Source organism: Stenella coeruleoalba (genome assembly GCF_951394435.1).
Source record: "Stenella coeruleoalba genome assembly, chromosome: 19".
NCBI lineage: Eukaryota > Metazoa > Chordata > Mammalia > Artiodactyla > Delphinidae > Stenella > Stenella coeruleoalba.
In genome coordinates, this window is record NC_137165.1 from 2,640,065 (window position 1) to 2,653,220 (window position 13,156).

The window sequence follows — 13,156 nt, forward strand, 5'->3', positions numbered from 1 at the left end:
CCCAGGAATGCAAGGATTCTTCAGTATACGCAGATCAATCAGTGTGATACACTGCATTACAGATTGAAAGATAAAAACCATATGATCATCTCAATAGATGCAGAAAAAGCTTTTGACAAAATTTAACACCAATTTATGATAAAAACCCTCCAGAAAGTAGGCAGAGGGAACCTACCTCAACATAATAAATGCCATATGTGACCAACCCACAGCCGACATCATTCTCAATGGTGAAAGACTGAAAGCACTTCCACTAAGATCAGGAACAAGACAAGGTTGCCCACTCTCACCATTCTTATTCAACATAGTTTTGGAAGTTTTAGCCACAGCAATCAGAGAAGAAAAAGAAATAAAAGGAACCCAAATCGGAAAAGAAGAAGTAAAACTGTCACTGTTTGCAGATACATTGAGAATCCTAAAGATGCCACCAGAAAACTACTAGAGCTAATCAATGAATTTGGTAAAGTAGCAGAATACAAAAAAATTAATGCACAGAAATCTCTTGCATTCCTATACGCTAATGATGAAAAATCTGAAAGAGAAATTAAGGAAACACTCGCATTTACCATTGCAACAAAAAGAATAAAATAGGAATAAACCTACCCAAGGAGACAAAAGACCTGTATGCAGAAAACTGTAGGGCACCGATGAAAGAAATTAAAGATGATAAAACAGATGGAGAGATATAGATACACCATGTTCTTGAACTGGAAGAATCAACATTGTGAAAATGACTATACTACCCAAAGCAATCTACAGATTCAATGAAATCCCTATCAAATCACCAGTGGCATTTTTCACAGAACTAGAACAGAAAATTTCACAATTTGTATGGAAACACAAAAGACCCCAAATAACCAAAGCAATCTTGAGAAAGAAAAACGGAACTGGAGGAATCAGGCTCCTGGACTTCAGACTATACTACAAAGCTACAGTAATCCAGACAGTATGGTACTGGCACAAAAACAGAAATATAGATCAATGGAACAGGATAGAAAGCCCAGAGGTAAACCCACACACATATGGTCACCTTATCTTTGACAAAGGAGGCAAGAATATACAGTGGAGAAAAGACAGCCTCTTCAATAAGTGGTGCTGAGAAACTGTACAGCTTCATGTAAAAGAGTGAAATTAGAACACTCCCTAACACCATACACAAAAATAAACTCAAAATGGATTAAAGACGTAAATGTAAGGCCAGACACTATCAAACTCTTAGAGGAAACATAGGCAGAACAATCTATGACCTAAATCACAGCAAGGTCCTTTTTGACCCACTTCCTAGAGAAATGGAAATAAAACCAAAAATAAGCAAGTGGGACCTAATGAAACTTAAAAGCTTTTGCACAGCAAAGGAAACCATAAACAAGATGAAAAGACAACCCTCAGAATGGGAGAAAATATTTGCAAATGAATCAATGGACAAAGGATTAATCCCCCAAATATACAAGCAGCTCATGCAACTCAATATAAAAAAAACAAACAACCCAATCCAAAGATGGGCAGAAGACCTAAACAGACATTTCTACAAAGAAGACATACAGATGGACAAGAGGCTCAACATCACTAATTATTAGAAAAATGCAAACCAAAACTACAGTGAGGTATCACCTCACACCAGTTAGAATGGCCATCATCAAAAAGTCTACAAACAATAAATGCTGGAGAGGGTGTGGAGAAAAGGGAACCCTCTTGCACGGTTAGTGAGAATGTAAATTGATACAGCCACTATGCAGAACAGTATGGAGGTTCCTTAAAACACTAAAAATAGAACTACCATACAACCCAGCAATCCCACTACTGGGCATATACCCTGAGAAAACCATAATTCAAAAAGAGTCATGTACCACAATGTTCATTGCAGCTCTATTTACAATAGCCAGGACATGGAAGCAACCTAAGTGTCCATCGACAGATGAATGGATAAAGAAGATGTGGCACATATATACAATGGAATATTACTCAACCATGAAAAGAAATGAAATTGAGTTATTTGTAGTGAGGTGGATGGACCTAGAGACTGTCATACAGAGTGAAGTAAATCAGAAAGAGAAAAACAAATACTGTACGCTAACACATATATATGGAATCTAAAAAAAAGGTTCTGAAGAACCTAGGGGCAGGACAGGAATAAAGACACAGACGTAGAGAATGAACTTGAGGACACGGGGATGGGGAAGGGTAAGCTGGGACGAAGTGAGAGAGTGGCATGGACATATATACACTACCAGATATAAAATAGCTAGCTAGTGGGAAGCAGCCACATAGCACAGGGAGATCAGCTCGGTGCTTTGTGACCACCTAGATGGGTGGGATAGGGAGGGTGGGAGGGAGACGCAAGAGGGTGGGGATATGGGGATATATGTATACGTAGAGCTGATTCACTTTGTTATACAGCGGTAACTAACGCAACATTGTAAAGCAATTATACCCCAATAAAGATGTTAAAAGAAAAAATAAATGAGTCACAGGGGTGAAAAAAAAATACAAACCAGATTTTGAAGAGTGACTGCAAAAGAAGTAAAAGACCTTATTAACGTGTTTTACATCGACTGATACTATTTTGAATGTATTGGGTTCAGAAAATATATCGTTAAAATTAATTTTACCTATTTCATTTTACGTTTTTTCATGTTCCTATTCGACCATGTAAACTTAGGTCTGTGGCTCTTATACTATTTCCATCGACAGTGCTGCTGTAAACCATTTGGTCCTCAAAGTGTGGTCCCCACACCAGCAGTATCGGCATCACCTGGGAGCTTGCCAGAAATGCAAATCCTCAGGCCCTGCCCCAGACCTAGGGATTCGGAAGCTTGGTGGTGATGCTAGGGTTGCGGGCTGGGGTGCAGGCAGCCGTCTGCATTTTAACAGAACCTCCAAGGATTCTGATGGACTCTCAAGTTTGAGAACCACTGCTCCAACCAGAACATGTTATCTCCCTTTAAAGACCGGGTTGTGTTCTGTGTGACGATTTGAAAGCTTTGCATCTCCACCCCCCACCCCATCTTCGTGGAATTGAAGGAATTTCTTAGTTACATTCACCTGTGAGCTGTTCAAAGGTTTTCCTTCTGTCAGCTTTCAGGTACAGGTGCTCAGCGGCTTGAATATCAATGGAAGCGATAGTGAAAATACTTACCAAGCATATCAAAGCAACACCAACACTTTCGTAGGGATCTTCTGTAACAAACCAGAAATCTCAAGTGGTGCTGAGGCTGCACTTGATGACTAGGAAACAAAGCCAAGAATGCAGCCACAAACAGAGAAAGAAAAAGACTTAGAAACGGAGCCTCATAGCTTCCTGTGTCTGATGTTGCCTTCAAAAAATAGTGACGGTGTAAGAGAGGCTTCGGCAGTTTGCCTCAGAGGACTGGTAGGATCGCTTTGGGGTCTGTAGGCCCTGCCCCCTGGGAGACCTTCTAAGCCGTGACTCTTTCTCTGATGGAATTCCCTGTGGAAGGTGCAGGAGAAATGAAGTGCTCCCCGTAAAAGCTTTGCTGCCACCCAAACGCGCCGTGTGCGTGGTAGGGAGAGACGGCATGCCCCTGGCCTGGAACGTGTCTGACTTATCCTTTCACCTGGAAAGGATGGGCTCAGATCTTTTTATAATACAGAGTGGGACCCCAAAGTCCACGAGGAGGCAGAGTAAGTTGGGTGCGGCTGGGAAAATGGAGCTCAGAAGCGGGCTTCAGGGCTGGCATGGTGTGTAGAAGCAACAGAACTTTCAGGAACAGCTGTCATGTGTGGAGCAGGTGCCCTGTGCCAAGGTGTTTTGTATATTTCATTCCCACTTCTCACAATAGCCACGTGAAGAGTCTGCCGTCCCTGGCTGTGCCTGGTGCCTCATAAGCGCGCACACCATGAATGTTTCCTGGACGTTGTTATGAAAAGACGGAGAGTCTGAGGTCCAGGGAGGTTAGTGACTTGCTTTAAAAAGTTCTACTGTGAGCTTCCCTGGTGGCGCGGTGGTTGAGAGTCCACCTGCCGATGCAGGGGACACGGGGGAAGATCCCACATGCCACAGAGCGGCTGGGCCCGTGGGCCATGGCCGCTGAGAAAAAAAAAAAAAGTTCTACTGTGCCCTCTGGAATCCCTGTTGCATTGCCTTAATCTTTTCCTAAAACAGTCCCTTCTCATTCTTGCTTTCCTTTAATAACAAAAATAATAACGATGAGTTGTGTTGGTTACGATTATAGCCGGCATCTGTTAAAAGCACGCTATGTGTCAGACACTGTTATTCTAAGCACGTCCTATGGCTAACTCATTTAAGCCTAAAAGCTACACTCTGAGGTAGGTACCATTGCTAGATCTGATTTTTAGGTGAAGAAACCAAAGCACAGAGAGGTAAAGTGATTTGCCCTAGGTCACACAGCTAGTAAGAGGCAGAGCCAAGTTTCCAACCCAGGATTCTAGGTTTGGACTTAGAGCCTATGCCCTTAGTCACCAACCTGGGCCGCCCACGTGATGTGGCTTTCCTGCAGCCCCATTTATTCGCCCTCACCCCATGAGGTATGGCCAGAGCCTCTGACTCCTGTTGGTCTCCGGCCCAGCAGGAATGTTAAAGCCCTTGGAAACACAGTGCCGGGCCTAAATCCCACTCTGCCTTACCCATACAGCCTTGAGTGAGTTAGTAATCTCATGTTAGTTTTCTCACGTCCAACACGGCAGAGTTGTGGTTTGAATGAGAAGAAACCTGTGGGTAAAGGACCTAGAAGGACCCACGCCGCCCCGTGTCATCAGCTCCCGTCCGTTTTCTGAATTCTGCCCCCGGCCCTCCAAACAGCCCCGTCCTCCGTGTCTTCAAAGCAAGAACTCGACTTTGCCTTCCTTCCACCTCCCCTAGGTGCCTCCTCTGGTCCTGCTGACAGAGGGCTCTCCCCAGCGCAGCCCGAGGGTTCACCTGGCTGCAGACACATGGGTGTCCCCGTTGTCAGCTCACCAAGTCTGAATCCTTATCACTGCTGCAGACCTGGGGAATCTGGAGGGTCCTGCCCTGGTCCCACACGCTGCTCCCCCTCTCCCCGGCTGCCTGTCCCCACCCTCTAGCACATACCTGCGGCCTCCGGGATGCTTCGCTGCCTCATCTGCCGATAAAAGCCTGGTGGTCTTCCAGGCCTGCTCCAGGGCACCTGCTCTGGGAGGCCACCCGCCTCTCCCGTCTTGGTTTTCTGAGTCACTGCGCAGGAACCAGGCCCTTTGCTGGACGTTAACTCAGAACACAGGCCTGCCTGCTCCGCTTTGACACGCATGCAGCCTGGCCCCGTGGACTAAGTACACTGTGTGTATTGAGGATGGACGCCTGGCTTGCAGTAGGCCTTCCGGGTCACAGTGTCCAGGACGGTAGGAGCAGCCCCAGGGGTCGTGGTGAGAGGGGAGGAGTCCCAGGGTCTCTGCTCCGGCCCCGCTCCCCCTTTCTCTCTCTCTCTTCCCCAGGGTATGTGCATAGGGCTGCTCTGGGCTCCCTGGGATGATGGTACCCAGAAGGGATGCCCTCGGTTCTTTCCCCGGGACCCGACTCTCCCGGCCCACTTCTTCCTGGCTCTCACATCTGGATGGAAGGCAGTCGGATGAAATCAGATATGAAAGGCTGTTCAATGGCCGAAACGCCCTTGAACCTTTAAACTATTAGCAGCAGCTGATATTTCAGATGGTCCCCATATCCCACAGGACACCTTAGGGATGGGGGAAAAGGGGCAAAAGAGCAAAGGGTGGGGGAGAAGGGCGTTTTCTCAGGACCTCCCTGAATCACAGTCTTTTGGTGTGAAATGTTGTTTCATCCAGACCCAAGGTGATTAATCACAGAGTTTCCATATTGTCTGTGGAATGAATGTAAAGTCTGCCTTAGGATTAATAGTCAAAATTCACTGTATTTGAAACGGAGGTTAGATCAAGCCAGTCACTACAACGCTTGGCTTTTACCGCGGTGCCTTGGCAGTGCCGGTGTTTCTGATGTAAGGAAGGGTCAGAGGCAGCCACTGCTGGTGGTAAGCGGGTGGGGAGCGAGTGCAGCCTTAGTCTAGGATCATGATGGGGCTGGCACGCCCTCCTATTTATCAGCCCAGAGCCTGGGGTATTGTTGTTGTCACATCGTTATAGTACTTGTGCTTTGAGCAAAAGCTTTACATTGATACAGTATGCAATAAGCCTGATCAACAAATTCTTTAAGCCTAAATAAGTAAACAAAATCTAATATAACAGCTAGGATTTAGGAGATGAGAAGGATATTAGATGATTTAATCAAGTTCTTCTGTTTTTTAGGTGAGGAAACTGAGTCCCTATGTAATAACTTGCCCAGGGCCCCGCAGCCAATCAGTCACCTATTTCTAATACATAACAATACCCCATGCTCTGGTTCCAGACTTTTGTTTGTAAGTATGAAGGTGCTGCCGTGGCTACCAGCCCAGAGAACCATCATGGAAGGAGCACCGGGAAAGCTTTCAGACAGCAAAGAGGGAAGTTTCTGGCTGAGTTCCCACAGTTGTAACAGTGATTATGGTGATGCTGGTGGTGGTGATGATGGTGGTGGTGATGGTGATGGTGATGGTGGTGGTGATGGTGATGGTGATGTTGGTGGTGATGGTGATGGTGCTGGTGGTGATGGTGCTGATGGTGCTGGTGGTGATGGTGATGGTGATGATGGTGGTGATGGTGGTGATGGTGGTGATGGTGATGGTGATGATGGTGGTGATGGTGATGGTGGTGATGGTGGTGATGGTGATGGTGGTGATGGTGATGGTGGTGATGATAGTGATGGTGGTGGTGGTGATGGTGATGATGGTGATGATGATGGTGGTGGTGATGGTGATGGTGGTGGTGATGATGGTGGTGATGGTGATGGTGGTGATGATAGTGATGGTGATGGTGGTGGTGATGGTGATGATGGTGGTGATGATGGTGGTGATGATGGTGGTGATGGTGGTGGTGATGGTGGTGATGGTGGTGATGGTGGTGGTGATGATGGTGATGGTGGTGATGGTGGTGATGGTGGTGGTGATGATGATGGTGATGATGGTGATGATGGTGGTGATGGTGATGGTGGTGGTGATGATAGTGATGGTGATGGTGGTGATGGTGATGGTGATGGTGGTGATGATAATGATGGTGATGGTGGTGGTGATGTTGATGGTGGTGGTGATGGTGATGATGATGGTGATGGTGATGATGGTGATGGTGATGATGGTGATGGTGATGGTGATGATAGTGATGGTGATGGTGGTGGTGATGGTGATGATGGTGATGGTGGTGGTGATGGTGGTGATGATGGTGATGATGATGGTGATGATGGTGGTGATGGTGGTGGTGATGGTGGTGTTGCTAATGATCATGATGGTGGTGGTGGTGATGATGGCCGCTATTTATTGTGTTCTTAATTAGGGTCAGAAACCTGGAGATGTGTGTGTTATTTTCTCCCTTTTAGAATCGAGGAGCCCTCAGCACCTTCTCCCATCACACAGGTAGGGAGAGGCAGAGGCAGGGTCCGTCACCAGCAGCCTCTCTTGGAGCCACAGGCACACACCTTAATCACTATGTGGGTTGCTTCCCATGGGATTGCTGGGCACCTCATATGTTGAATTCCCACATCCCAAGTCCTCTTTTGCATTGCCGCCCTTGTGAACAAAAGCAGACCCTCAGCTACAGCATCTGCGCACTGCTAAATCCCCACTGGAGACCCTCCAGCCCTGAGCCTGGGGTGGTGACGTGCCACCTGCCACCCCTGCCTTCTGTTGCCTCACCCGCCATCTCACCAAGAACCAAGCTCTATGGGAAGGGGCCGGGGGCAAGCTCTACCCCTGAGCCCATGCCCCGGGGCAGGCGGGGATGGGGGCCAGGGTGGGATGGCTGGAGGCCGGTGGGGACCTCTCATTCGGTGGGTGCCCTGTCCTGGTTTGCAGACCCAGCCTTGGCTCTCTGGGCCTTTGCTGCAGAGTTTGATAATTCCGCACTTCTTTGCGTCAGACTTACTGATTTTAGGAATGTCGGAGAACCAGACAGAGCAAAGCAGAACCAAGAGCATCATTAGCAAAATTACGTTAAGAATTCCCTTCCTTGTTTCCTTTGAGGTGTTTTCAAAGTCTAAGATCAGAATTGATTTCCCTGTGGGGACCCAGGAAGCCCCTGGCACGCTTCTAGGCCGAGTGAACAATAGTTCTTTTCTGTTGAGGAAATGGTGCTGACATCCTGAGCTATTGTCGTTCAGTACTAAATACATGTTACACTGATGACCTGGCGGATAATTTGAGAGGCTGGAGAGCTTGGGTGCAGGGACCCTTATTACTCTGAAATGGGAGGTAGGAAAGCGATCATGGGGTCCGTGCTAGAAGGCAGTTGAGGTATTTCTGCGTCAACCCTTGTCGTATTTCATCCCTTTTGTTAAGCTGTGGTGGCCTGTGCTGTTGGCTGGGCTGTGTGGTTACATTTACATCCAGTAAACTGCAAGCGTGCGCACGCAGATTATCCTGTCATTATTAACTGGCTGTTCTAAACATTAATCATTTGTTAAAGATCTCGACTAGGATTGCTTGGCTAATATTTAGACTTTTACCGCCTTTTTTAAAATGTAGGCTGTGGGGCGTTAGTGTTTAAGGAGGAGAGTTTCAGTTTGGGAAGACGGAAAAGTTCTAGATGGTGGTGAGGGTTGCACAACCACGTCATGTACTTAAGGCCACTGAACTGTACACTTGAAATGGTTAAAATGATACATTTTATGTTATGTATATTTTACCACGATCAAAAATAACAATGAGGGAAAACCCTACACGAGCAGTTGGCAGGGTGGCACCAGGGCTTTGCCCCTGGTTTAACCCATCCTCCAGTTTTCTTTCTTTTTTTAGTGAGGCACAACATACTTACAAATCGGCATATAAAGTGCATTAATCTCAGTCTTAGCTGTGCGGCCCATTGAATTTTTACGTGTGCTTAGATCTGTGTCACCGTCAGCACCCAGGCAAGATGTAGAACATGCCAGTGCCCAAGAAGTTTCCTTCCCAGCCCGTAACTCCCCCGGAGGGAACCACTGTTTTGACTTCTGTCACCATCATTTGCTTTTGTCCATTCTTTTTTTTTGTGTGGTACGCGGGCCTCTCACTGCTGTGGCCTCTCCCGTTGCGGAGCACAGGCTCCGGACGTGCAGGCTCAGCGGCCATGGCTCACGGGCCCAGCCGCTCCGTGGCACGTGGGATCCTCCTGGACCGGGGCACGAACCCGTGTCCCCTGCATCGGCAGGCGGACTCCCAACCACTGTGCCACCAGGGAAGCCCGGTTTTGTCCATTCTTGAACTTCACTTGCATGGAACCAGGCATAATATACTCTTTTGTGTCTGGTTTCTTTCACTTAGCATAATGAATGTGAGACCCACCCATTCATTACTGTATCGGTAACTATTTAAATTGCTGCGTGGTTTCCATTGTATACTGTACCACTATTTAATTTACCCCTTCTGTTGAAGAACGTTCGGGTTGTTCTAGGTTTGGCTATAATAAATAAAGCTGCTGTGAACATTCTTTTGAGGAGCCTGTGTAGAGCTTGAGGGTGTTCGCTGAATCACAGGGTGCAAATATTTAGCTTTAGTGAATCCTCCCTGTTTTCCAAAGCGGCGACCAGTTTACACTCCCACCAGCAGACGGGGAGTGTTCCGGTTGCCCCCCAACCTCACCAGCACTTGGTATTTCTCTTCTCTTTCAAGGCATTCTGAGGGATATGTCGCAACACCCTGAAATCTAAATGCTGCAAAGGTGGACATGCTTTTTTTGCATGGTGCAAATATCTAGACTCCTAACCTTCAGTATGTGACCCCAGAGCCAGCAAAGCGGGCTGGAGCAGGGCCCTTGGCCGGTGTGGTGGGCCAGGCTGCTGCTTCCACGTCCCGGTTGATTTGAGGGCGTTTTCACGCTGGTTCCCAGGATGTCAGGTGCGTTTGTGGTGGCATCTGCCTGCCTCCATCTTCTGGAACGATTAGTGTTCTTTAGCAGAGACTCACACTGGTTGAGAGAACTTATTTGTGGGTTTTCTCTTTCACCTTGAGCGTAATTTACCTGAGCCAGAGTGTGAGCTCATTTCGGGACGGGGTCCCCCCCTTACACTTCAATACCTTTCAACAAATATTTGTTCTGCACCTCCCATGCCAGGGAAGAAAGCAGAAAAGGAGCCGAGGGTCCCTAACAGCCTTCTTCTGGCCTCCAAAAAAGTCCCTCTGCTCCCTTCGGAGGCGGCGTGTGTTTGGGGCCATGGGAGTGCTTGGGGTGAGCACGCGCAGATGTTCAGATCTTTGTATCTCTTCGGCCTGCTTCCTCCAGACGTATGTTTTTGTGCTACATTTTATTGTCTTTGAATTTCTTGTGCGTTGCCCTATCCTGACTTCTGTGTACCATACAGTTCTTTCTTCATCAGTTCCCAGCCTTTTAACTGTTTTTAAAAAACCTCATTATTTGGGCTTCCCTGGTGGCGCAGTGGTTGGGAGTCCGCCTGCCGATGCAGGGGACGCGGGTTCGTGCCCCGGTCCGGGAAGATCCCACATGCCGCGGGGCGGCTGGGCCCGTGAGCCATGGCCGCTGGGCCTGCGCATCCGGAGCCCGTGCTCCGCAAAGGGAGAGGCCCGCGTACCGCAAAAAAAAAAAAAAAAAAAAACTCATTATTTGACGTGTGAATGATGGGTAGTAACCACCCGCAACCTTATACCGATCTCTGAAACAGTGATGGAGGATCACGCTGTGACCTGTGAGGGCATCGCGGGTTTGTCTGCGCTTTTCCCCTCGCACCTTCCTGCTACTCGAGGTGCCCTCGCTACTCGAGGTGCCCTCGCTGCCCCTCAGCTGCCGGGCAGGTGGGCCTGCTCGGTGCTTTCCTGGTTTATAGCGCTCCGGCCCGAAAATGCGTCTCTTCACCTTGTCTCTCTCCGTCCACCTCTCTCTCAGCTCAAGCGGGCCAGCAGTGAGGACACGCTCAACAAGCCAGGCGGTGCCGCCGCTTCTGGGGCAGCTCGACTGAAAAAGACGTCCACGTCCGGGGCCGTCTCCGAACTCGCAGAGAGCCGCCTGAGGGGCCCCCCAGGTAGGAGGGCCCGAGGGGGGGACAGGTGGGAGGGACTCAGGGTGGAAGGACTCAGGCAGGTTGAGGGGGGACAGGTGGGAGGGACCCAGGTGGGGGGCGCAGGTGAGAGGGACCCAGGTTGAAGGGACCCAGGCAGGAAGGGAGCCAGGACAGAGGGACCCAGGCGGGCCTTTTCTTGTCCATTTGAAAGCACCTCGGGCATTCACGCCTCCTTCCCCATCAGATACGTACGGAGCACTTACTCTGAGTGAGGAACTGGTTCAGGTGACAACAGCCCACAACAGGAGATGGGATGATCCACAAAAGGAAGCAAAGAGGCAGTGGGGAGCCCTGTGCTTCCCCCGGTCCCTCTGGTTGCCCATCATCTAGCACGTGTTGCGTCCCTGGAGATCCGGGCAGGGTGGTGCAGGCTCTGGGGCCGTCTTGGTGTCTTCGTGCTGCTCCGCGTGTCAGATAAGCGAGTCAGTGCGTAAGTCCCTGGCAGAGGCAGGGGCACAGCATCCGTCCTGGGCCCTACGGAAGCCGGGAAGGTCCTCTCGGAAGGCTGTTCAGACTCGTTTAGATGCCAGTGGCCTCGGGAACCCCTGGGCTTTCTCAGTGTTACTAGCTCTTTTTGAGAAACCAAAAAGGTTTTTTTTTTTTTTTCCTAAGTTTTAAAAATATTGATTTATTAATTCATTTAAAAATAACAGAAATAAAATTAAACCCATTACATGTTAACATAATTACCATATCTTTATGAAAAATTTTCAAAAACAAAAAATAATATTGAGAAAAATGGCATTTTATATCTTTGCATATCTTTATTTTTTAGAATTTTATTATTTTATACAGCAGGTTCTTATTAGTTATCTATTTTATACATATTAGTGTATATATGTCAATCCCAATCTCCCAATTCATCCCACCACCACCACCCCCCCTCCACTTTCCCCCCTTGCTGTCCATACATTTGTTCTCTACATCTGTGCCTCTATTTCTGCCTTGCAAACCGGTTCATCTGTACCATTTTTCTAGGTACCACATATGTGTGTTAATATACGATATTTGTTTTTCTCTTTCTGACTTACTTCACTCTGTATGACAGTCTCTAGATCCATCCACGTCTCAACAAATGAACCAATTTCGTTCCTTATTATGGCTGAGTAATATTCCATTGTATATATGTACCACATCTTCTTTATCCATTCATCTGTCGATGAATGACCTGGCTATCGTAAATAGTGCTGCAATGAACATTGGGGTGCATGTGTCTTTTTGAATTATGGTTTTCTCTGGGTATATGCCCAGTAGTGGGATTGCTGGGTCATATGGTAATTCTATTTTTAGTTTTTTAAGGAACCTCCATACTCTTCTCCATAGTGGCTGTATCAATTTACATTCCCACCAACAGTGCAAGAGGGTTCCCTTTTCTCCACACCCTCTCCAGCATTTGTTGTTTGTAGATTTTCCGATGATGCCCATTCTGACCGGTGTGAGGTGATACCTCGTTGTAGTTTTGATTTGCATTTCTCTAATAATTAGCGGTGTTGAGCTGCTTTTCATGTGCCTCTTGGCCATCTGTATGTCTTCTTTGAAGAAATGTCTATTTAGGTCTTCTGCCCATTTTTGGATAATATTGAGCTGCATGAGCTGTTTATATATTTTGGAGATTAATCCTTTGTCCGTTGATTCGTTTGCAAATATTTTCTCCCATTCTGAGGGTTGTCTTTTTGTCTTGTTTGTAGTTTCCTTTGCTTTGCAAAAGCTTTTAAGTGTCGTTACGTCCCATTTGTTTATTTTTGTTTTTATTTCCATTACTCTAGGAGGTGAATCAAAAAAGATCTTGCTGTGATTTATGTCAAAGAGTGCTCTTCTTATGTTTTCCTCTAAGAGTTGTATAGTGTCTGGTCTTACATTTAGGTCTCTAATCCATTTTGAGTTTATTTTTGTGTATGGTGTGAGGGAGTGTTCTAATTTCATTCTTTCGAAAAGGTTTTTTTTAAACCATTATATTTGAGTCCAGAGTATAGGAAACTTAAAACGTCAGAGAATGTATTTCATTTTCTTTTGCAGCACATAGATAAGAAAGCTAAGCTTTCCGTGGTCTAACTCACAATGCAGCTCCATTAA

General features: G+C 47.2%; 1 protein-coding gene across 7 annotated transcripts in view; it reads left to right on the top strand.

The window, feature by feature from the left end:
• SPECC1 (sperm antigen with calponin homology and coiled-coil domains 1) overlaps positions 1 to 13,156 on the top strand; it is a 247,898-nt gene that overhangs the window by 72,852 nt on the left and 161,890 nt on the right. For all 7 annotated transcript variants that reach the window (XM_079903737.1, XM_079903742.1, XM_079903741.1 and 4 more), the window contains one exon: positions 10,909 to 11,044. In XM_079903737.1, coding sequence (XP_079759863.1) covers positions 10,909 to 11,044 — 136 coding nt within the window. The remainder of the gene's footprint in view (positions 1 to 10,908; positions 11,045 to 13,156) is intronic.